Source organism: Camelus ferus, chromosome 12, assembly GCF_009834535.1.
Source record: "Camelus ferus isolate YT-003-E chromosome 12, BCGSAC_Cfer_1.0, whole genome shotgun sequence".
NCBI classification, from domain to species: Eukaryota; Metazoa; Chordata; class Mammalia; order Artiodactyla; family Camelidae; genus Camelus; species Camelus ferus.
This window is the reverse complement of record NC_045707.1, coordinates 18,837,416-18,862,891: the sequence shown is the minus strand read 5'-3', so window position 1 is coordinate 18,862,891 and position 25,476 is coordinate 18,837,416. Positions and strand designations below refer to the sequence as shown.

General features: G+C 39.6%; 1 protein-coding gene and 1 pseudogene across 2 annotated transcripts; one reads left to right on the top strand and one right to left on the bottom strand.

Annotated features, from left to right (window-relative positions):
* Positions 1–577: 577 nt before the first annotated feature.
* Positions 578–14,519, top strand: GTSF1 (gametocyte specific factor 1). 2 transcript variants are annotated; one of them, XM_006182397.3, is made up of 9 exons: positions 578–648; positions 2,589–2,633; positions 7,056–7,156; positions 8,946–9,072; positions 9,531–9,614; positions 10,087–10,150; positions 11,254–11,348; positions 12,262–12,294; positions 14,416–14,519. In XM_006182397.3, the coding sequence occupies exons 2-8, from the start codon at positions 2,618–2,620 to the stop codon at positions 12,276–12,278; spliced, it is 504 nt and encodes a 167-aa protein (XP_006182459.1). In that variant the 5' UTR covers positions 578–648; positions 2,589–2,617; the 3' UTR covers positions 12,279–12,294; positions 14,416–14,519. The 2 variants fall into 2 exon arrangements, with proteins under 2 accessions (XP_006182459.1, XP_032348925.1); XM_032493034.1 differs by having other exon boundaries at positions 10,084–10,150.
* Positions 5,970–6,066, bottom strand: LOC116667848 (annotated as a pseudogene).
* Positions 14,520–25,476: the final 10,957 nt, after the last annotated feature.

Below are 25,476 nucleotides of genomic sequence, written 5' to 3'. Positions count from 1 at the left end.
GGGCACCCATCCTACCAAGCATTCTCAGACAAATCATTGCTGACTTTTGAATTTTGAGATTCTACAACTGCGTGCTAAACAAAAAGGTTCCTGTCCTTTGGTGATTAGTTTTTTTCGTTTTGGGGGCTGGGGGGGGGTTGTTCTGTCTTCTTATATCTCCTTTACAATTTTCCGCTTCCCTCCCCTCAAAATCTAAACTATCTTTCTATCTGAACAACTTCCACAAACAAGGCTTCTTTCTCACCAGCATCGATCGACCTCTAACGAGTCCCAGTCCCTCCTCGAGTGCCATTTCTAAGCACTCATTCTCTTTTTTAAGATGGTCACCAGCGAAAGCAGTGCGAGTTCGGCCCACGCACGGCCCCGGTCGTTCTGGGGGCCAGAGGAGGACGCGCCCCGAGGTGGGGAGGGAGGTGGCGGGGGAGCTGAGGCAGGGGGAGCTGAGGCAGGGGGAGCTGAGGCAGGGGGAGCTGAGGCGGGAGGACCCAGAAGGCTGACGGCCGAGCCCCCGCCCACGCTGCGCCCACCCCTCCGTCACAGGAAGTGGAGCCCCACCCCCAACGTCAGGGGCCGGAAGTGAGCGTTGCTGGGGCGCGGGTGTGGGGCGAAGGCGAGAGTTGGGAGAGCGGAGAGCGTGTCTCGGCCAAGGTAGGAGACACGCCCCGGTCCTGGCTTGGGGCTTCCGAACAACTCACCTTTTGTGGGCTGGGGATCCTTCACCGTCTAGTTGTCTTCCCTTTTCCCTTTTCTGCTCAGAGCTTTCGGCCTCGTGGGTTCTCAGCGCCGATGTTTTGGCAACCTGGTGGTTCCGTCGCGGCTTCGGGCTTCGTCCCCTCGAGGGCCTTCCTCCCCTCTAGGCCCTTGGCCTTCCTGGCTCCTTTGTCTCTTTTCCTTTAGGTTAACCACCTTCCCCACCTTCGCCTTTTTAGTCCCGTTGTTTAAACGACTCAGATTGTTTTGTTGAAAGGGAGAAAAACGATGGTTTTACTGAGACCCCCAGCTCTGTTAAGAGTTTAACCAGTTGCTTCAGACTACAGCCAGCCCCTAAACTTAACTGCTTAGTGTAATTTGTACATTTCACCATGGTCTAGTGCTAGGGAAAAGGTAAAAGAAGTCCTAACAATTTGATACGGAAGATAATTAAAAGGGCAGGGCTGAATGATGAGGTTATGGATTCCAGTACTCTTAATCTACTGTAATTAGTCTTTTGGCCCCCAAAGGATAGGGTAGCTTCTACAAGAAGATGAATCTGGCACTGATCACTCCTTTAAATACCTTTAAATCAAGTAATAGTACTCGGTTCTTCCTTCCAATTCTTTTATTTTTATTGAAAAAGTATAAACTAATTGTGTGTAAGTAAAACATGTCAAAAGGAAGGTCAGAATTCTTAATCCAGGCATGAAAAATATTTTTATGGCAATTTGGTCACTGATAATTGTCATTTACAAATGGGCTCTGCAGCAAATTACTAAACTAGAGTTCCAGCTGATCACTTGTGTTTCTTATCATAGGTTCCAAGGCTGCTTATGTCATAGAATGGGGGGAAGGGGTGTGGAATTGCATGCGGGGCCAAAGGAGAGCTGGTTCTGGAGGCAATAGCTGTAAAGCTAGCCTATTTTCAGAAGTTTCCTATGGGGATGGTTTTATATAAATTTAGTTTTTTCTCATAATGATAAGTTTATTTAATCACAGTGCTCAGTAGGGGGGATCTCAGGTAGAAAAGGATTCAAACTAAAGAAACAGTTCTTGTCTTTTAATCTTTCGCATTTCTGTTACAGATTTGTTCTTGTGACTGTGTTAATATGAAATGAACAGTTCTTAAGTCCTAACATTCAGCAGTGCTCCCTCAATGTGTAAAAAGAATGAGTACTAACTGGAGAGACTTAAATAACCAAGTCTATCCATTTTAGCATAGGAGATTGGGGGGTGGGGAGAGGGGAGGTGAAGCATCATTGGAAAAAGTGTGGCACTTCCTGATCATGTTTAAGAAAAGTCATAGAAATAGTAAATTAGAATGTCTCTGGGCATGTTGGATGGATTGAGTGTATAGTCTGACATAGGCTTCCAGTGTTCTCAGGTCCCAGGGGGGAAGCAAGCCTGACAGCCTGCCCATCCTGTATTTTTAAGGACTTGACAGGAGAGCTTTAAAATAGTACCCTATTCTTTTGTTTATCCTGAAGTTTAAATAACAGTATTCTCGTGGGCTTGATTTGCCCCCGCTAACCTTAAATAGCATCAAGCCCTAATAGATGGTAAACAGTAACATAACAGGCTGTTGTAATGGCACTGAAAATAGGCTGACATCGCCTGAATACAGTTTAAGTTACTAGGCACATATATGGTTTTTTCTTAACTGTTTATGAGCCCTAGAATTTATTCCAAGAGTGTGAATTAGTCAATGATGTTAAAATGCCTCAAAGTAGTAAAGAATGCTTTAAAGAGGAGAAACTATTTGGGGGAGGGAGGTGCTATAAGGGTTTTTTGTATTGAACCTGGGTAACTTTTTCCAGTTTGATTCCACTTCTTAGAGCTACATTTGATACATTTCATTTCTGATTCCCTGAATCACTGCTATTTTTTTCCCACAGCACTTGGATTTGGCTCCTTCATTTCCAATATGGAAGAAACCTACAGTATGTACTTCTTGTTGCTTTTAGAAAATAAGTTAAATTACTTACACTTAGTTTTATGCCTTATGAGACCTTTATTGTGTTGGGAAAGAATCAAGTCTCTTGCTAACCTGCCAAAGAGAAACAGTCTCCCCAGAGATTGTTTTAGTAATGTAGAGAAGTGCCCAAATTTGAAATAAGACATTTGAAATTTAAATAAAGAGGTATGAGAAAGTTAATTGAGCTTTGAAAAGGCTGCAGTTGGGACACCTGTGTTAAGCTATATTTTTACTAAATGGAGCATTTTCATTCCTCAGGACTTGTTTTTCTGTTAATGACACAGAAGAGTAACCCTTGGTTTCTTTTATTTTGAGGGATAATGTGGTATATATAATAATGTTGATGTACACTGAGTTTTTAGGATTAAAGAAATCCTAGGGAGAATTCCTTTGTCTCACGTGATCTAGGAATCTTAGATGGCCCAGCAAATCAAAGGGAGCCAGCAGACCTAGAATCAGACAAGTGTAGAACCAAGAGAAACCTGAAAAGTCATGTCATTTAACACTCAAATTTTACAACTGAGAAAACAACCTAAATTAATTGATTTGCCCCAAAGTTACATAGTTGGTTGGGGGCAGAGTCAAACCAGAGTCTGGTACATTGTTTATATGCAGTGCCTTACTGATACCACAAGGCACTGTGGTTTCTAGGCCCTGACCAAGCATGAGGGACATCTGAGTGAATGAAACTCATCAACAGGACCTACTTTCTCTCCAACATTGCTGTCTTGCTCAGAATCTCTATAAGTTCCAACTAAAGGATGTTTTAGTCCCATTCTGCCTTCACGGAAGAATCCAGTAGAAACTTTATCACCAACATACAGAAATTACATGGAAACAGCCTTTATTATATATGTACAACGGAGGTTCTCAAACCTTAGCATGCAACAGAATCACCTAGGGGGCTTATTAAAACACAGGTTGCTGGACCCCACCCCCAGAATTTCTGATTCAGAAGGTCTGGGACCCAAGAATTTGCATTTCTAACGTGTTACCAGGTGATGATGCTAATCTGAGGACCGTACTTTAAGGATCATGGATCTGGAAGGCTGATTGTCCTTGATCTTCCTTAGGGCTCCCTTCTTCACCCACCTTAATTTTTCTTACAGTATTTTAATTAAAATCTGAAATGCCCATGTGAGATAAATGTGAGATATAGATTTATATTTATTTATTCTTGGAAGCTGACTGCTCTCTAGTTAGAAAGCAACATCTCTCCTTTATGTGTCTCATTCTTTACTTTTTTCAGCGATAATTTTTTTCTTAGAAAAATATCACATGGGTCTTTTAATTACTGCTACATAGCACAAACTTTTTTACATAGTTGGTACAGTAGGTGTTTGTTAAAGAAATAAGGAAAAGATGAATTCTGTATACTTTAAATTTTATTTGTTTTGTGATTAAATAAACTTAATAAATAAGTTGGCTTATGAAAGAATCAGCTCCTTTAAGTCTGTATTTGATTATTGAAAAACATGGCATTTCTTTCTGTTTATCTGTGTCTTTCTTAATTAAGCTTAATTGTTTTACAATTAAAGAAAAATAAAAATATCACCTGGGAGTGTATTAGAAATGCACAATCTCAGGCCTCTTTTCTGACCTACTGAATCAGAATCTGCACTTTAACACAGTCCTCAAGTGATTTAACACCAGGGATCATGTTAAAGTGTGAGAAACACTGCTTTCCAATGTACTTGACCTTTTTACCATATTGACCTAAAAGTCTAACCTTAATCTGATAGATTCCTGAAGATCTCCAATTCTGTCTTTGGGCAGTACCTCTTAGCCGGTGGTACTCTTGACAGGTCTAGTTCCTTATTTCATGAAGTTTCCTCCATTTCTCACCATGGGTTCTGGGCGCTACCCAAGTGTGAGGAACATTTGAGTATATGCTTTTGGAGGATGCTTGTCCACAGGGCCCACTTTATTTTCCAAAATAGGTTATATTCCCAGAAAGCCACTCAAAATTTTTGCTGAACAGTTTGATAGTATTTTATTACAACTTGAAATGCATATATACTTCAGTGCAGCACTTTTAAGTATCTGCCCAAGAGAAATACTCATACAGTGCACAAAGAAGTGTACATTTGATTGCTAATCACAACTTGTATTAATAGTAAATAACCTGAAACAAATGTCCATCAGGAAAGAACCTGATTAAGAATATACGGCCCATCCATATGCGAAAAAGAAATACTTCTTGTATGTACTGACATAGCAGGAGCTCTAAGATATATTAAATAAAAAAAATAGCAAAATAGGTACAGGAAATCTTATCACATGCTACATACACTGTGGATAAACCTTGAGGACATTATGGTAAGTGAAATAAATCAGTCACAAAAAGACAAATGCTGTATGATTTCACTTACATGATGTATCTAGAATAGTCAAACTCAAAGAAACCAAAAGTAGAATAGTGGTTACCAGGGGTTGCAGGGAGGAGGAAATGGGAATTGTTTAATGGGTATAGAATTTCAGTTTTGCAAGATGAAAAGTTCTGGCAATTGGTTGCACAAAAATGTGAATATACTCAATACTACAGAACTATACACTTTAAAATGGTTAAGATGGTAAATTTTATGTTATGGGTGTATTATTACCATGAAGTTTTTTTAATTAAAAATAAATTTAAAAGTGTTTTAATCTGGAAATTCAGTTTAGAGCTGACCTAAGTTATCAGAGACCAAAAAAAAAAAAAAAAGAAAGCATTATGGTAGGAAGCTATCATTATAAACTCTGATGTTTGCCACTGTATGGGCAGTCTAATGGGTATGAATCATAAGGTACATCTAGTCTGTCATCTGCCAGCATGCCCTATCTTTTGCTGGTGATGGAATGGATTAAATGAAGGGAAACTAACAAGAATTTCATCTGTAAACTCTCCCTGGGTGTCCTGAAGCTTCAGAAGTCTGAAAAGATTGCTGGTCAGGATGAGCCTGGTTGGCATAATAAGCCTGTCTGTCCTCTAAGACTTTTCATTCCAATTCATTCTGTCCTTCAAGTCACCTTTCTGGCTCATTTGCATCACAATCATGGTTAACAGTTTATTCCATGTTTACCACTCTTCCAGTGAAACTGTCTGTTTAAATTCCCCACTGGACTCTGGTTTTCATAGCAGTTTTCTGGTTTGTAAGGTTCTTATCGAATGTAAATTGTTTATCTTATTTCACTTTTATTATTGCCTTCATTGGTAGCAACAGCATTTTATTACGTTGCCTCTTGTCCTCATAATATATTCAGAATGTGCTTAACCATTTAATTTCCCTTCTTTAACTAGGCTTGTTAAAATTGGGGGTCCAGCCTGGACATTTTGAAAAGCCTAAGGGTAGTTTTACACATTCAGAGAAACTTCTCTAGTCACAAACTATTGAAATGATCCCTGAAAGTATAGTCTTCTAAAGGTAGTTTTAAATAGCACAATATGGGTAAAGGGCTTTCTTTCACTCAGTAGCTCCATATATCTGCAGTTGTGTTAACCTCAGGAGGTTCTGTTTTTGCAGATTATTCTTTATTTCATCTGGCCAATTTGATAATCACTCAACTAAAGAATTCTCTTTTTTTCTCATTGTGTTCCAAAATATGAAAAGTAAAACCACCTATCTGATAAAGGTTTTGGTTTCATTTGAGAGGTAACTAGATTAACCAAGGTCTCACAACATTGTAAACTGACTATACTTCAACTATATATATATATATATATATACATAAAGATCAGGAACTACTTACAGAAGTACATTAAAGCAGACAGAAAGAAATCAATAAATATTTCTCAAGCCTCCATAGAACATACAACTGATACAGAGGCATACTTACCAACTTTTTTTGTGTCATAGCATACTAATAAATAGACAAGTATGCTAGTAAAGGGAATTTACTACCCTCAACTTGCCCTAGGACTGGTTAGGGAGTAGGGGACTCACGGGTAGTACCCCCACGTCAGTGTATTGGTACACTGTCCATTCCAACCCTCAGCATACTGGCTGGGAAGCTCTGGTTGAGCTAGCTAGAGATAAGAATGGCCCTGAATTAGCACTTTTAGAAAAGGAAAAGATTTCATTTCATTTAACTTTTTGTTTATGGTAAGGGTAGCCAACAATGAAAATAACAATATTTATGTGCAACCAAATATGAACTAAGACCCCATCCCATGATTGCTGGTTTTGCTGGACTTACTAAGATTCAGTGATAACAGTTTTATCTTTTCAGGGTTACATTTTCATTTTCAAATGTTTAGTCACCGTTTAAAAACAAAAATTCCAAGTTGTTGTTAGACTGTCTTGTTCAATTCTTACAGATTCTGTTGAAAAATCCAATGTGCCGGGGATGCTGAAGTTTTACAAGGGCCTGTTAAGCTTTATACTCACCCTATTTTTCTCTCTTTCAGTCGATTCCCTGGACCCTGAAAAGCTATTACAATGCCCCTATGATAAAAACCACCAGATCAGGGCCTGCAGGTTTCCTTATCATCTTATCAAGTGCAGAAAGGTAGGGTATTATTTTCATAATTTGCCCTGTGATGCCCTCCTGAGTTCTTTTTAAAAGCCAAATTTTGTAAATTTCAAATAATTTTAGCATAAGTGTTTTAGTTGAATGCCAGAATTGCTTTGAGTTAAATACCAACATTTATAGAAAGGAATTTGTTTATTTCTTACATGCATAAGTTTTTTCTTGTTTCAGTTTTTCCCCCAACTGATGACAAAGCACCTTTTATAAACAGCTTCTCTGGAGTCTTCTCAACCATTGTAAAACAGAGGAAACACTAATTTTTGCTACCAATGAAAAATCCCTCCTGCCTTGTAAATTTGATCTGTTCATTGTCCTAATAAGGATGGAATACTGTAAAACACTCATTTCTGATTTTTTGTTGTTGTTGTTTGGAGATTTTAGAGAAGGTAAACAGCCAGAGTTTAGCCCAAGAAAAGATTATTCCTAAAAATAACTGTTTCTCCAGGTTTCAGCAGTAAGCTTATGGTGAGGGGGGGGACCAGCTCAAAAAGTTTTTTCTGTGGTCACCCTTTTGTAGACTTATCTGACGTAAGCTAACTTAATGCTGATATATTAATTGAGGCAGTTTGAAAGGATCATTAGAATACAGATGTCAGATACTGAAGCCCAAGTTCTGCCAGGATTTATACTTGGAAGACAATTCTGTTATTTAATCCAAACCTACGTACAATTCAAGTATGCATTCTTCAAAGGGTGTTTCTCTTGCAGTCCTGGAGGCATGATCACAATGCCATTGTTGATTATTTCTCAGCTCTTTTTAATCTCCAGAGCAAGGATTCCTTAAGGTTGAATCTGGACAATATGAACCAGCAGATACCACCACAGCTTCCTCCCCCTAGGCTCTCAAACATGTCCCAAGGTTGGGAAAGGGAGCCAGGTGGTGAAAAGACATCATCATAACTCGCCTCTTCTAATGCTCTTAATCTTCAGCCACAAAACCTTTGCGCTGGAATGCCTGATATCCCTTACAAAAATCACGGAGATACTTGCCCTCACAATTTTCTCCAGCCTCTATTTTTTTCCACCCTCCCACCCACTTTACATTATTTTTACTTCAAGTATCATTTGTGATACACCTTTCACTTCTCCTAATAAATAAATTTGTTAATTGCTAGTAAATTTACCATAGGATTTGGGTGATATTAAACACTTTGTTTTACTCTCTTGTTTTGTATTAAAATAAGAAACTTGGTCAGCAGAGTAGAGTCTATCATTTGGGCTCTTCCTTAGTGAAGTAGCTGAAATAAAGTCCAAATTGTTCAGAGCTTCATTTCAGGCATCATTACTTTAAATAAGCGTTCCTGCGTTAATCTGAAAAATCACTGGGTTTGCCTCTTCTGCAGCTCCCTTCCAGCGGCTGTTTGCCAGCACTGTTGTACTGCAGTAGCAGGGTCACTACCGCAGTGCAGACTAAGGGTATGTTTTAGTGTTACTGTTCGCCCTTGAATATCAGCTTTCAAAGACACCCTGAGAGCTCTACCTTTACAGGCTGTGCTGCCCTATTCTTTGACCCTGAAGTAAACAATGGAGAAAATATGGTTCAAAAAACCCAATCCTAAATTCACTGTTTGCTTCTATATAAGCCACTTTAACCCCAATATCTGTGTTGTCAGTCATTACAGTCATTAGGTTTTGATGATTTTGAGGTAAGGTGTCTATAGTCTGTATGAGTGATAAGTAATTCCCTCTTAATTTTCTACTATGAGTTCACCTACCATAGCTCAGCGACAAGTTTATGGACAAGGACCCCTTTAATTTTTTTCCATAGAATCATCCTGATATCGCAAACAAACTGGCTACTTGTCCCTTCAATGCTCGTCATCAGGTTCCTCGGGCTGAAATCAGTCATCATATCTCGACCTGTGATGACAAAAGCTGTATTGAGCAGGATGTAGGTAAGACTAATAACCAGCTAAAATGTTTCGGTGCTAGAGGTTATCACCCCCTTCATATTTGTATGATGCTGCATTATCACCTTGATTTTTAACTTTCATCATTTCTGAAGAACAGTACTTTTCTGCCTTTGAGACTTTTACCTCATCAGCAAAAGGTTGTCAGGTTGTATTTGTCAGACTGCTTTCTCTTCTGAACAACCTGATTTATTTTACTAATAACTCATCTAAGTATAAAAATCTTTTATTGCCATAAATATGGCAAACATCTTTGTTTCTGCTTCTCTTTCTTTCCTTCTGTCGGCAAGAGGATAAGACCTGTCTATTTAGCTTTCATCCCATCCATTTTTTCAGAAACAAAGACCTTTTAGGATACTGCAGCCTTTTAAGCCACTAACACTTCTAAACATAATAACTTGGCAGTATCCTTTTCTTAAGCCAGAATCTCTGTTGTCTTGCAGTCAACCAAACCAGAAACCTTGGACAAGAGACTCTGGCTGAGAGCACATGGCAGTGCCCTCCTTGTGATGAAGACTGGGACAAAGGTGAAGTGTCTTTACATCTTTTTCTTCCCAATGTCTAAACCTCAAGTCATTTGCTTTAGACGGAAGGAAGATTTCCCTTTTTTATGAGCATACCATGTTGTTCAGAATGCCTTATTATTTTTATTGGGCCCCAATACAAACTCATTTGTATTGCTACGCAGACACATGTAACAGTCTCCCTCTTGATTGGAAAAAACACTTCTTTACATCTGTTTTTTTCCAGTAAATTATATTATACCATCTGTGTTTGGTTGTTACTAGGTACATTTATTACTATTTATGTAGCTTGTGTTTATATCCTTCTATCCTTCAGTTAAATTCTTGCTCCTGTGTCATTTAGGCAGGGTACTTGATTAATTTTTACTTGCTTCCCTAAACTTAAGTTTATTATTTCTCATCTTACAAATTCAACTAGCATGAGTTGGTGTTTTGCCTTGTAGTGCCACAAACCATGTTTTGCTTCCTTTAGCAGATTTGTGGGAACAGACCAGCACCCCTTTTGTCTGGGGCACAGCCAACTACTGTGGCAACAACAGGTAAGTGGAATGGCCTCATTCCCACCACTGCCTCCCAAAATCAAAGTGCTCTGTTACCAGTAGAAGCTGCCAAAGCATGAATTGACTTCTTTCCTTAATGATGTTACTTGGTGGTAATTTAGTCTAGATATAGTTTTGGTGGGTTTTTTTCCTTATTTATTCCTTGATTCAAAAGCAGGTCGCATGCTTTATGTTAATCACTGTGGGAACACAAAAATACTAGCTCATAGTCTAGCAAGGGAGACAGTGGCGCCAGACATTCTAATGTTTTAGTTGGGTTTTTTGCTAGGTTCACATTATTTTAAGGCTTTGAAAAAATTCTCTAGCTATACCACATGGATCATTTTTATTCAGAAAACCTGGCGTGTAAGGAAAACATAATCTTAAAATTTCTTGATTTGAGATTGGACAATTCATAATACCGGGTGAGTAGGGAAGAAAATGCATCTCTTCTTCCCACTGATTTTGTATCTAATTTAAATCTATAAGATTTTTCATTACTGCTTGATCGTCAAACCTTAAAAGGTCAAGCTTTAAACCCACATGAGAATATTTCTGGATTAGTAAATGAAGGAATTACATGCTAGACTTTATTTTTTTCCCTCAAATAGAGTGCTTATCAATTTTTATTTCTTAGCTCGTGAGGTCAGTTAGTTATTGTTAAGTGTACCTTATTTTGTGTACGCACTGAGATAGAAAAACTTAGAGGTGAATTCCACTGGTACAATTTTAATTTTACCTCAGTTCAGTGAGATTTATTCCCTTTAGTTTGGTTGTCTTGGCATTTTATTTTCTCTCTTATATTTGAGTGAGTTGATGAGCCTGTCATACAACTGAACAGTAGATGGCATTGCTGTTTATCTCAATTTCTGGAAAATGAAAATGGTTAGACCCATCTTAATGCCTGTACAGAACAGTGAGCTTTCCAGAAAAGTGGTAATCATTCTAATTTCAAGAATGTTTTGATGGAAATGTGTTTACATTTCAGAATGTAGGTTGTTGTTTTCCCCAAAATTACAAAAAACACATTTTGATTGTCTTGTGTGTGCCTGTCTGGAGAATACAGATATGCTGGCATAGTCAATTTGTCTTTCTTTTTGCAGCCCCGCAAGCAACAGAGTTATGGAACATAAGAGTAACCTGGCTTCAGGCATGCGCGTTCCCAAGTCTCTGCCGTATGTTCTGCCATGGAAAAACAGTAAGTGAAATAGAGGCAAAATGCTTTTACATTGTTCACTGTGCTAAATACAGTTGGTCTTAGTTATTCAAAGACATGTTCAGTCCGAACACCTTTCACTCACATGACCCTGAGAGTGAGTGTCTCCTTAAATTTTGTACCCTAAGCACCTCACTGACTTCACCCTAATCCTGATTCTGGTTAGTAACAGGAAAATACAAGATCATAGAAGCCTAAAGATTATTTTCAAGGGGGGGTGACAGACATCAAATACCATGGGTAAATTTGGGGACCAATAAAAAGGCTATTGATTTTGGCTAGGAGGATGTCATCCTTGGTTTTCAAGGCACGGTATCAATAAGGAATTGGGATTAGAAATTGGATTGCAGGGGCCTAAAAGGAAATGGGTAGAGAATAAAAGTATAAGAACCAGCGTAAGAATGATACTCATGTGTCTTCCCTAGGCTTCAGAGACCATGCTGAGCAAACAGGCACTAAATTCATATCATACCGCCCTAGTAAAGAAATCCCCACATATGGAACACTTAGGATACTATCATGTTTATTTAATACAAACTTTCTTTTTCTAATGTTGCTTCCAAATTCAGATTCTCTATATTTGAATCTGTGCCACTGTTTGAGCTAATTTTTCGATGGCTAAAGGGTTCTCTTTTAAACATTGCCCTCTGGATACTTGCATTTTCCCCAAAACGAGATCACCAGATCATATGCCACAGGGCTTGATAGATAGAGAATTGTTGTTATTGTTGTTTTTCATACTCTTGAGTAGAATCCAATCGCTAATTTTAAATTCTACTTCTATATTGTAATTCCATATACCCCAGGAATAAGTCATTTGTGTTTGGTAAGAATAGGAGATGGAGTGAATTTCAATTGACATGTGTATTTATTTTGAAATATTTCTACTTCATAGATGGAAATGCGCAGTAACTGAATATCTCATCAAGTAAGTGTTTCAGTTTTATTTCACTGTTTCTTCAGATGATAGCAAGATTTAACTGGACATAAAGCACTTTGGGTCCAATTTTCTTTCAGATTATCTTACCAAATTAAAGCTTTGTGTGTGCCTATGTTTTTTAAGTATATAGCCTCTGTTATGGCTTTACATGCTAATGAATAGGCATTTACTAGTTAAATTAGAATTCTGTTAACATGCCAAGTTGCTTCCCCTAATGTTGGTACACATTGCCTTTTTCCTTTTTCTTCTTTTTTTTTTTGTATCAAAGTTGCATTCTAGATCTATCATGCCTTTTTAATGGACTGAGATTAATCAGAGAGTTGTGCTTCACTGCTCTGCAATTCTTCCCTGTGCAGTACAGTTTAATACTCATCAAAAAATTCACACTCTTTTTAATGAGCACCTAAAGTTTTGGGTCTCTAAGAGTCTTGCACTGTTGATCTTATCTGAATATTTGATTTAGTAGAACCTCACAAAATCTATATGAAGAGACCAAAATCTTTTACTTTTCACAGATGAAGCCTTTCTTTGAGGTCACCCTGTGTACTCATAGTAGAGCTAGGTTTGATGCTTCACATGCTGCCTTGGCTGAGGTCGTCAGGTCACACTGCTTCTGGCAAAAGGAATATTATTGGGCTGGGAATGGGATGATCATCCCCACTGTCTTGCAGGGGCCTTCAGTGAATAGTTATTGAATAAATGAGTAATTGGCCTGTTTTCTTCTAGTCCATTCTCTTTTCTCTGGACAGTGAAGCAAGTTATTTTTCTATGAGTTAGGGTTCATTTTGTACCAAAACTGTTATTCTGGAGAGAAGCAGAAAAGAGATTCTAAAAGCAAACACGCCTGAACTCTGAACAGTAATATTTATCAGTTACTTCTAGGTACTGGCCATTTTTCTTGGTAGGTTCTGACATCAAATTATTAAATATATCTGGAAACCAGAAAATTGGATTTGGCCCCAGAAGGGAAAGAGACACGACTGCACTGGGGTGTGTCAAGAAAGTACACACAGACCTTGGTAAATGGTGAACTTTGACTCCTTCTCTGACACACTGCATAAGATTCTTGGTGCTCATCCAGTATGGACAGCTATCTAGTAAAAACGGCTAGTCTAAGGTGAAAGAAAGCCTAGGAGAATCTTCCCTCTGCCACTTAAGACTAAACACTTTTCTGCTTTGGAACTTAACCCTTTATTTTTTTTCCTTTTTTTTAATGGAAGTACTAGGGATTATACCCAGGACCTTGTGCACCCTATGCGTGTGCTCTACCACTGAGCTGTACCCACCCCCTGGAACTTAGCTCTTTGCTGATGAACTCCTTACATACTGAATTTTTTTTTTTCTGTGTAACCCCTGAGGAATCAGAGGGGGAAAATAAGAATCCTTAAACAGCCACAGACCTTCTTACCCTCCTAATAAAAATAAAGCATCATTTCTGAATGCCTGTTGTTACAGAATTCTCTTCTTTGCAAGGACACACACACACACACACACACACAAAGAAAGAGAAGACATGACTTATTCCGTTAAGGAACTTAAGAGTGGGTGGAGAATTTTTTTAATGCACATTCATGAAAAGGGTTTATTCACCTTTCACTTAATATGCTTTATCCCATTTGTGTTTTTATCAACAACTCCACTTTTTACCAGCCAAGTACCTCAAGAGCAGGTAATACTGTACCAATTTTTGTTCCCCTAATGTGCATTGTAACAGCTCAAAAAATATTATTGAATTAACAAGCAGATAGAGTATATGAGAAGAGAAAAAGATCAATACAAGTTAATTGGAATTAATCCAGAATTGTCTAGAGAAGTCAGTTGTCTGAATGGTCAGTTCTGATTTTTTCCTCACCCACGAAGCTGTTGACACAAGAAGTGGACGTTGATCCCTGTAGAGAATGTTTTTAATTCAATTAACAAGTTTTTGTGTGCTTAGTGGTACTAAAGAGCTAAGGGTCAGAAAGTACTTGGTGTTCTGCCATTAACAACAAATTCTTTGAGCAGATGAAGGGATTTTAATTGGGCTGTAGTTGTGTGGCCCATTGTCAGATGTAGTTGGTGGTTTTGTCATTGAAAGGAACTAAGAACTCTTTTCTCCTTTCCTTACAGATGCCAGACCCTAGGAGACTCTTGCTTCTTCCTGCTACAGTGGGGTCTTCATTTTTTTCCTCCCAATCTAATTAAAGAAAGATAAATTGTCTGTGGCTTTCAAACTGACAAGTACCTTTTTTTCTCTCCCCTCTGTGAGTCCTCACTCATTTGATGCAAGAAAGAACCCTCATGCTCTGAAGAACTGTTTCAGATAAACCATCATTGTACCTAGCTTGATAGTTTGGTTAAGTAGCTGCAGCCCCAAGATCAGAAATCACACCCCATCCCACATTAATGAAACAGAATCATTTAAAGTTATCTTTAAAGGATCCAGCTAAAGCAGGCAAGAAACTTGGGTTAGAAAAAGTAACTGTGTTTGTGTTCTCTGATACACATGGACCAAATTCTTTTTAGCATTTATAGGAGTGGGCCTTTTCTGATCAGTGCGTCTGTTTATTGCGTCTCCGATGTTGATAGCATTTATATACAGTAAAATACCCCATTCTTATTTAGAATCTTTAGGACATCTTGCTCCCTGAATATTTCTAACCTAGGGTAGGTGTCTTTTCTTTCTTTTATCTTTCCCACATTCTAGCTAGAAATTGTCCTAGCTATCAAACCAGGTATGGATTATGTAGGAGTGAAGATTGGAATGGAGAGGAGGAACCAATGTACATGTGGAGGAGAGAGAGGCTTTCCACCTGTGTGTGAAATTTCATTAAGCTTCAAAGCTGAAATGTGCAAAGGCCCTGCCGACTACCCTGGGACGTGTGTATAATAAGTTAGATTTCTGAAACACCTGAGGCTCTGGCTATCCTGGCATCTTTTTGGCCCTCAAAAGGAGAATTCCTAACCTCCCAGACCAGTTTTCTGTTTGGTTGGTTGTTTTCGGGTTTGATGTGATTTGGTTTTAAAACCGTCTGGCCTGGGACAGGATTTGGGGTCTGGGATAGACAGGGACTCAGATGAAGCATACTGACCAATAATTCCAAAAAATGATCGCTTTAGGATTGTCTGTAGGTAACAGTAAGGAGAAGTGAACTCGTGGAATGCCTCTCCCACGAGTTTTACACAAAACAGGATCCTCTCCTAATGAAGCAGAGCTATCTTATTTAGTTCTAATCTCTAAAAACAGATTCAAGATAAGCCCCAGTACAATAGTGTTTCTGCTTCTAGCTGCGTGAGTAAGTAGACCATTTCTTCTGGCGCAACGTATAGAGAAGGAAAAAAAAAACACTCATTATTCCTGTAATTCTGGTCCCTTATGTTTGTGCATCAGCAAACAACTCACAACAGTTTAACTTCATTTAAAAATAGTCTTAACTAGAAAATACAAAACTCTTTTGATTTCATTTGTTTGGGTGACAACAGAGAAAACTGTCTCATAACTACAGTTGTAACCCAGAACTCCTCCCTAGTTTAGGAAAAACGGGTGTGCATCTTACTGCAAAGAAATATTTGCAAAGAATTAATTGCTTGAATACAACTCAAAAAAGGAATTAAATTTAAGAAGTTAACTTTGTTTTTTTTAAATATCTAAAGGAGCAAGATAGGTGAGCATCTATCGTTTATGAAAAACCTCATGTTATTTTAAGAGGACACCTCTTTGCTCACTAACTTAACCACAACACATTTGACCTTCTGGAGTGTGAGTAACACTATGGGAGAATGCCTGTCTATGTTAATTTTATTAGCTCACAAAATAGACAACCCTATTGTTTATTTAGTAAACTAATGGTTAAAGCAGCCAGTTTTTCTGGTGCAGGAGCTTTCAGAGACTGCTTAGGATTTTCATTGGGCCTAAGATTCACGAGTCTAAATTTACTTTGCTGGAGATTTTGGACATTCCCAAAAACTAAAAGAAAGGAGTGACTGTTTAACCCTACTACTTCTGTCGGAAGCTAGGAGGAGACGCTTACTTATTTTTGAGACCTTCTTTTTCAGAGGCTACCTTCCCTTTGGAATGTGAACAGTGGAAGGTAAACAGCTGAATATTCTACCTTGATTTCAGTTAAGGTCAAGTGTTATGGTTAAAGGTTAAATACAGGCGTGTTTCAAAAGCTTATCTCAGAGAGCCTTTGAGTCCCACATTTTGATCTTATCCAGGGCTTCCATGCTCTACCCCAAGGAGATGATTTGCTTTCTGGAAGGTTGCCTTTCTCTGTAGGTATTCTAGAAGTACCACTGTGGTTTGCAAATGTTCTTACCAGGAATAAACAAATTAGGTAATAAATGCTGCTTAGCTCTCCTGGTAGCTGTACCTGAGCTCAACAAGGAGAGTATTTGGATTTAATTTCAGATAGTACACTGCAGTAGCTTTTCGCTGGTGAGACGGAACAGTAGCTGCCTGTGTTAGTCTCTTAGACAAAATGTATACACCTGTCCTGGCATTCTTAGAGTCCTTTAGTTGTACATTTCACAATTCATATTACGCTCTGAAGTAGACAGAAGTCAAGGAGATGACATTATACTTCTTATTACTGTTTTCAAAGAGGCAGGTTATAAAAGTCGAGGTGATTTGTATTCTATATTTTAAATGATTGAAGCAGGACTGGCCTTGGGAAGAAGATACCGCTAAGAAAGTATTTGTTTTCTTGTGCCAATTCAGTGGGTAAAATAAGGAAAACTACATAAATTCCATGAGAAAATTACTGTAGTGACTGCTCATTCTTTTGACCACTGTCTTCCTGGTCCTTTTAAGGTTCAGAACTACCCACATCCTCCTTTACAGTCTGGCTTCTTCAGAGGACCCAGAAGACACATTAACCTGTTACCTCGTACCAGCAGTCTCAGCTGACTTCCTATTCCAGCTATGCTGAAGTGTGGTGAATGCAGACCTGTGTATGAGCAGGGCATTTGTTTGCCCTTGACACAGCAATTCCACTGCCTAGTCCAACTCACTTAACTCTTATCAACTTGGTCACTGGCAAGACAAATATAAAACCTCAGGTTGTTTACAGCTAGGAAGAACAGTGTTCTAGGCTAGATAATAACCCTAGAGGACAACCATATGGTCAGCAGATTTGCATTTGTATTGACCTTATTTAAAGACGGTTTTGCATGAAACTAAAATATTGTAAGCACCTTTGATGAAACTAAAGAAGACAAGTTGTTTTATTTTATACTATTTATATACACACATATATATGGGAAAAAGTAATTCCAGGTTGTATGAAAAACTACTACATACGAATCCAACTATGCCTCTTAATTTTTAAAATACTTGTCACTGAAATAAACTGTGCTTTCTCAGTTCATCTGTTTCAATCCTGTTTCCTCAGGCTTGGGTTTCAGGCTTTCATTGGACAGTGTCAAGGACTTAGATTATTTAGCTCCTTTTGTTGGTTTTCTCTAGAGTAGAACTTTATAGCAGATGTGCAAATTGAAAGTGATGGAAAGTCTTGATCCTGAGATTAGAAGATGTCCTTTTGTTGAATTGGAGATTTCAATAGAAGAGTCAGTGTTTTAGCTATATAAAACCCTTGAAAAATAAGCATTGATATGGTTCCTGCTAGGTATGTAACTTTGATATCCACCTATCATATCTTATATACTCTTAGAGCTGGAAAGGAGCTTAGAGAGCCCCTAATCGAAAGCTTCATCTTACACCTCTTACATTTTACATCTCTTCTTACACATCCTACAAACAGGCCTGGTACAATTATGAAATATGACTTTTTTTTTTTAAGAAAAGAGAATGATAAACCCAAAATTCAAGATAGTTGTTATCTCTAGGGGAGAAGCCAGGAGGATGGAGTCAGGAAAGAACACAGTATATTAGGTGTATTTTGTTTAATAAGTTGGGTGGTGGGTTTCCCAATGTTTATCTTATGATGCTTCATATGTGTGTATTAAATAGTATGTGTTAAAACATCTAACAATATTTGTCAGAATCACTGCAGAGTGCTTCCTGTAGGCAAGGCATATTCTTTCTTAGCATTTTACATATTTTAACCCAAGATAGGGGGTAAACAGGCCCTGAAAATTCACAGCTTGTTAGCAGTGAGCCATGACCATAATAACCTGGGACTTCTGATTTCTAAGTTACTGCTTTTGGCTTCTCTAACCATTCTGCTTCTCTGAATTGATTTTGCACCCAACCTCTCATTGTCTCCAGCTGTGAGTTTCCTCCTGAACTCGTTTCCACGTCTACCAGCCTGGCCTCCATGGTCAGTCACGTCAGTGGCCTAAATCAGCACCCTGACTTCCCTTGACCCCATTGTTGTTCTACTGTCTCCACTTCACCTATTCTCAAGTCAAGTGAAACCCACCGTCTTTTTTTTTTTAATTTTTTTTATGGGGGAGGTAATACTTATTTTATTTAGTATCATTATTATTTTTATTTAACAGAGGTACTGGGGAACGAACCCAGGACCTCCTTCCTGCTAAGCATGTGCTCTGTCACTGAGCTATACCCTTCCCTGACCACCGTCTCTTACTTGAGAATTTCCTCTAGGTTATTGAGCACAGTGATAGAAAATGACATAAATGTGCCAACTGACTCCACTGCAAATGTGTTTCTTACTCAGGCACTCATTCCTGTTTGCCTGTTTCCATATTTACCTGGTAACCGTTGTAACATTTTCACTGTTCTCATAAACTTTATAATCCCTACCCCTCCCTTTTCAGCAGATGGCTTTGCCTCTTACTCTAAAGAAAACACTGGTCATCAAACTTAATCTCCTTTTTTTCCTATCCCTAGACTTTAACTCTTACAACATACATCTTTCCCTTTATGTCAGAGGTATAATTCCTCTCCATGGCTGACCTCATCCCTGTACCTGCACTGCATCCCAGCTATTGATGCATAACAAGTTTCCCCAAAGCACAGTGGATTAAAAAAAAAAAAAAAAACATTATTACCTTCACAGTTTCTATGGGTGAGGAATTCAGGAGTGGCTTAGCTGGGCAATCCTGGCTTGGAATTTTCTATGGTTGCAGTTAAGATGTCAGCCGGCTACAGTTTTCTGAAGACTTGACCAGCGCTGGAGGATTTGTTTCTAATGTGGCTCACTTAACATGTGTGGCAAGGCAGTGTTGGCTGTTGGCAGAAGGCCTCAGTTCCTCCCCATGTGAGACTCTCCACAACCTCAGTCTCCTCACAACATGGCAGCTACCTTCCCCCGGAGAGAGTAAATTATGAGCAGGGTGAAAACTAAAATCTTTTTGACCTAACTTCAGAAATCACACTTCATCATTTCTAAAGTATGCTTTTGGTTACACTGGTGAGCCCTTTTCATTGTAGGAGAGAACATCAAAAGAGCAGGAATACCAGGAGGCAAGAATCATCGGGGCCATCTTGGAGGCTGGCTCTCACACCCAACTTCCCCTACCTTCCAATATCTTCCATAAGTTATTCTCTCCTTTCTCTTTACCTTAGTTCAATTTCTTTATAAATGTTCTATTTTCAGTAATAAATAGGTTGTCTTCTTTAACCTTGAACTCTTTAAGCTACAAAAATACATTACATTCATTCTTTAAACACATACCCTGTACCCCATATTAATTCAGGTTCGGTTGTAGAAAACATCCACTTGAGCTAGTCTAAGCAGGAAGGAACTTGTTATAGGGCATTAAATGGGTCACAATTGTTGGGAAGGCTGAAGAAATAAACTCTAGACTGGACTTCCGTAAATAACTCCCAAAGACTGCTCAGGAAGCTGCTGCTTCTGCTACAGTAAGGAAGCTGCCCCTGCAGCTGCCAGTACAAGCAGCACACTTTCTCTGCCACTGTCAGCATCCCCAGATGGATGGCCTGCACCACCTTAATCCCTGCTGGCTTCAGAAACCAAGTGATACAGTAGTGCATCTGACTGGTAGACTTTAAATCACACCTGAACCCTGGCTACAAGGGAATGTGGGAAATGTAGTCTGGCTGTCCAGGTCGGTACCCTAGAAGAGTACCGTGTTGAGCAAACCAATGCATAGAAACCTCCACACTCCCTCTCGAGCTACTGCTTGCTTGCTGCTTCCCTTCAGTGCCAGATTTCTTGAAATTGTCTACACTTGGTCTCCAGTTCCCCCTTACTCCTTAATGCATTGCAGTCTGCCCACTCTGTTCTGTCTCCACTCAATCTACTAATTTGCTGGACCACTTGTCTATTTTAGTCCAGCTCCCTTGGGCATTCAAGGAACAGCAAGTTGTTTCTGGTGATGCTTGTGGTCAGAGCCATGTCAATGTTAATTCACAAAAGCATTTATGGCCACTTTCCTCAAGCAGGCCTTGGACTTGGAGGCACTTAGAGTCTTGAGCTTCAGCTACTCTCTAGACCTGCTCTTCCTCATACATGACCAAACTAGGTTAGTGATGTTACTGTTCGCCCAGTCTTTTCAGAATTCCTCACAGTCACCAAATCGTGGAATTTTAGTACTAGCAATGACTTCTGAAGCCAACCAGTTCTTTGCATCTCCACTGCCACTGCCATATTTCAGTCATCACCCCTGCCTGGACTGTTACAGCAACCTCCTAAGTAGCCCTTTAGCCACTAGGCTTTCCCCGTTTCAGTTTCTTCTCCACCTGCCTTCAAGATATTTAGTGATCTGTTTCCAGTTCACCTAATAACAATAGCAAAGATTTTTTGAGCACTTGGTCTGTGCCAAGCACTGTACAAAGTATTTTATATACATTGTCACATTAAATTCCCCATGAAGTAGATATTATTAGGTCCCCAGTTGGTAGGTAAGGAAACTGAGGATCATCAAATATATAAGATTTGACCAGAGTTATTTAGTTACTTCATGGAGGAACCAGAATTGGAGTCAGGTCTGCTACCTGGGAAGGCAGTATTCTTAATCCCACCACCTTCTACAGTTGCTCCAGCCTCCTCTCTCCCCATTCTGTTCACAGTCTAGCCGTGGTGAACTCACCATCTCTCTAATGCAGTATGCTCTCTGATGACCACACCTTGACACATCTTGTTTTCTAGAATGCACTTGTCCCCTCCACAGTGTTTCTCTGCTTAGCATGTGCCACCTTCAAGTTCCTACTCAAATGTTACCTATTTGGGTAACTTCCAAGCTCTCTGCTCTAGGCTCCTGCTGTTCTCTGTTTATACTATTTTTGAGTTGCATTGTGATTATCTTCTAATTGCCTGCATCAGCCAGTTTAGAATAGGAAACAGAAATCACTCTCAATGTCTCAGTATTTTAAGCAGAAAAGAAATTTAATACAGAGAATTATGAAGTGTTTACCAACTCCTTTGAATAGCTGGAGAAGCAGGATGTAGCAGGGGCCGGTTAAGAATGACTCCCAGAACACTATCAAACTAACCTACCAGGGGAGCTACAGCCTCTGATGGCCACTGGAAAACTGAGTGTGAGAACATAGCACCGCAGTACAATCCAGGGATCAGGAAGCTGCTGACAAACAGGACAAACAATCCCACAACATATATAGTATCAGACATTCTGCAGAGCTTCTGACCAATGTAAACATCCAAATGCACAGTCAGCTGAGGGAGGAAAAAGGAAACTGGATATTCAGAACCTGGAGCGTTGAAAGTTTGCTTTAGGGTGTGCTGGGGTTTTTGAATATTTGCTTTCATAAAATAAGATTGAGGTAAGCCTGTTGGTTTTTTTTTTAAGGAAATCAGTTACTTTCAAAGTTCACAGAAAAAGATACCATATGCCAACCTCTCCTTCTCCAAAAAAAACCCAAAAATGTGTTGTTACTAGAACTTGAGTGCTTAAGTGGGCAGAGGCAGGCAAAAGCTACTTGAGAAAAGTGGTTATGAAAGCAATTGAGAGGTAACATTGAACTAGGCGTCAGTACAGACGTATATTGAATCTGAGACCAACACTGTGACCTTGGAAACGTCATTTAAATTTTGTGTGCTTTATTCCTCCTTTGACCTCCAAGCTTGAATCCAACCCTAAATTTTTGGTTTTTCAGTTACTCAATTTTAAAAAAAACATTGTTAAAGTAAATAGGAAAATTATGCAGCCATTTCTAGGGCTCCCTTTTCTTTTGATCATTCTGTAAAATTTTCCTGTCAACCTTAAAACATTCTCTGAGGCCATCCAGATGAGGTGAGAGAAGCAGTGGGGAAGAAAGGAACCTAGGACGCAGAAGGGGGTTTTGCCTTCACCATGCTGAATCAAATACAGTCTTCAGAGTCCCCTAATTTCCCAGTTTGGAGTTCCAGTTAATCTGTCCCCAGGAATTAAGGGGGAAAGAAATTCTTCAAAGAACTGTCACTGACTGGGAGCTAGAAGGGCTCATCACCTCAAAAGCCAGGCTTGTTATAAAAAGTGCATTAAAAAGCCGCCTCTAGGCTGTGTTAGCTAGGCCAGAGATTAAATAGAGCTTTCCCCAGGTCCCTGCAATCTCCTTTGGGCTATTTCAGTTGCTTGCTGTATTTTTTTGGCCTAATTTTTTTTTCCCCTGCAAAACTTGTCCTCCATTCTCTTGCTTCTCTGATGTAAACAGCTTTTCAGAACATCATTTCCAGACAAGCCTTCAAGTGTTAGCCCAGGGTCAGTTTGCCAATACTGTGTTTTGTAGTTATTTCCTTCAAAATAAGAGACACCCAGCAGCGACTGGTCTGTCTTCAGAGTGCTGTGGCATTACCCGAGCCGTGGGCAGCCCTTCATCTCTCCCCTGCTAATATGCTTCCTTAGTTTGCTTCCAAGGTTGTTTACCAACTCTAGCTTAGTCCCTGGGCTCTCCTGCCTTCACCCCGCCCCCTGCATTGTGCCTTTCAAAAGGTAGAGAGAAATAACAGCCTCCTCTGATCCCTCTCCAGTGAAGACTGCAGCATCACCGGGGCCAGCACACCAGACCGTGCAGCCTTCACCACGCCTGTGCACAGAGATATTTCAGGTTAGCGAAAGAAACAGCCACTTAACATATAGCAAGCCTCTTTTCCAGGGGCCTCTAACAGACAGGGAGGCTCCAGAGCTCCCTCTCCTTGGTGCAGGGAAAAAAGAATGAGAGAAGAGTGAACAAGCAGGTTTAGTTCTTTGCCACAGATGACACAGACCTCAGTGCTACATCTCTCGCTATATGTGGCCAAATTAAATGGGATGTACACATGAAGATTTGTTATACTTACAGCCCTCCCCTCAAGCCATTTATAGTCAAAGGCAGTGTTTCTCAAAGCATAATCCAGATATCACCTACATCATAATTACTTGGGTGCTTATTTTAAAATGCAGATTCCTGGGCTTTGGTCCAGATTTCCTGAATCGGAATATCTGGAAGCAGTACACAGCAATCTATTTTTCACATTACACCTCGCATAATTCTTATGTACAGCAAAGCCTCTGAAACCACACATTACTTCGAATAAAGACTTTTTAGGAATTTACAAGGAAGATAATTACACTATTTGAGTTTTAAGGACCCAGGTCCTTAAAAAATCTGCACGCTAATCACAAAGTAGAGTACAGCAGAGTAGTGATTAAGAACATGGGTAAAATAAAGTGTAGTGCCTGAATCAAAAGCTCATTTAAAGGTGTAAATGTAGGGGGGATGCATTAAAGTTTTTAAGAGTGTCAACAGTAAGCACTTAATACATTTTAGTTGTCATGAATAAACTGAGGGTACCTAACACAGACTACATGGCATACATGCAGCACAAAATTATCCCCATGCACTGTCTTAACACCTTGATTTCTTCCTTTTAAAACAAAAATTTGAAAGACACTTAAAGGACATCCTCAGTCAAGATCAAACATCCAAAAAATTAAAAAGAAATGACTGCTTTTTACTTAACCTGGAGAGATCACGATGTCAGCTGGGAAAGGAGAGCAGATTTCTAGATGTGCTGTCATTTATTTTCCTAGCCTTATAATCTCCAAGGATTGAAATTTATTACTGTATTATTAAATTATTTTATTTTTTTATTTTGATGGGGGGAGGTAACTAGGTTTATTTATTTTTAGAGGAGGTACTGGGGATTGAACCCAGGACCTCATGCATGCTAAGCAAGTGCTCTACTACTTGAGCTATACCCTACCCCCCACCGTGGATTGATACTATTGTATGTCCTGATCAATTTTGAGGCTATTTATTGCACTGTCCCATTTTACCAATAAAAGATTCATTTGAGAGCTGTCACTACTTATAAATGACTTCATCTCTGAAGATATAGCCTGGGGACCTTAGGGGTTAGCTCGCCCATGGTCTCAACATGGACTGAGGGATTGCTAATGACTTCTAGTGGCATTGTCTTTTGGGAAGAGGAGACCAGCCAGTGAGTATAAAGAGAACAGTGGAGGACTCCTCCAGTTTCTCCCATCTCTGAAGCAGGTAGGAGATAGACAAACAGGTATAATTATTTATCTAGGATTTCCTTTTCCCTGCCTCTAAGGCTAACAGGGACCCTGTGATCTGTACCCAGGCATAGCCCCACCTGCCTGCTGCTTTCTGTCTGTGGACATAGTTAACTGGCATGAGGGACACAGATTTCAACCTCCCTACATCTCAGGCAGCTGAAGCAAGGAGACAAGACTATAATCAGCCTCTGAGAGATTTTTTGATAGAGATAGGACAGCATATGCGGGAAACTGTACCCAGGTCTCTCTAAAATCCAGTCTCCTAAAACGGAAAATGGCAGTCTTCCAAGAAAGAAAACTGTAACCTCCACAGATTGAGAAGGAAGAATTTAACCTTGGAATAAAGGTGGAGTAATTGTGAGGTCTTCGTCTCTATGGTTCTAAAGAGCTGAGACAAGGTTGTCAATCTCCTTGGTGTCCAGCAGGTGGAGATAGAGTCTAAGGCTGCCCGGAACTGCAGTGGAAATTACTGGGCAGTAGGTAGCTTGCAGAGTCTTCTGAGGCCTGTGGCAGAGAGTACGCAGCATGCCTTTTTTGCTTATCAGCCCCTACTCATCCTAACCCACATCCGCCCCATTTCTCTTCCTTCTCTTTCACAGACACTTTGGCCTGAGACTGTGATCTGTCGGCTTCTGGTATGAGGCTAGGAAGGTAGCCTCATACATCGATACAAACAACTCGATGGTGGGAGAAAGGTGGGAAGAGGGGGTTCATACAGACATTTGAAGAACTTTCCAGAAATCCAGGATCTGTGCTGTTTAGCACAGATTCTTTGTTGGCGGTGAAGTGTCATTCCTGCCA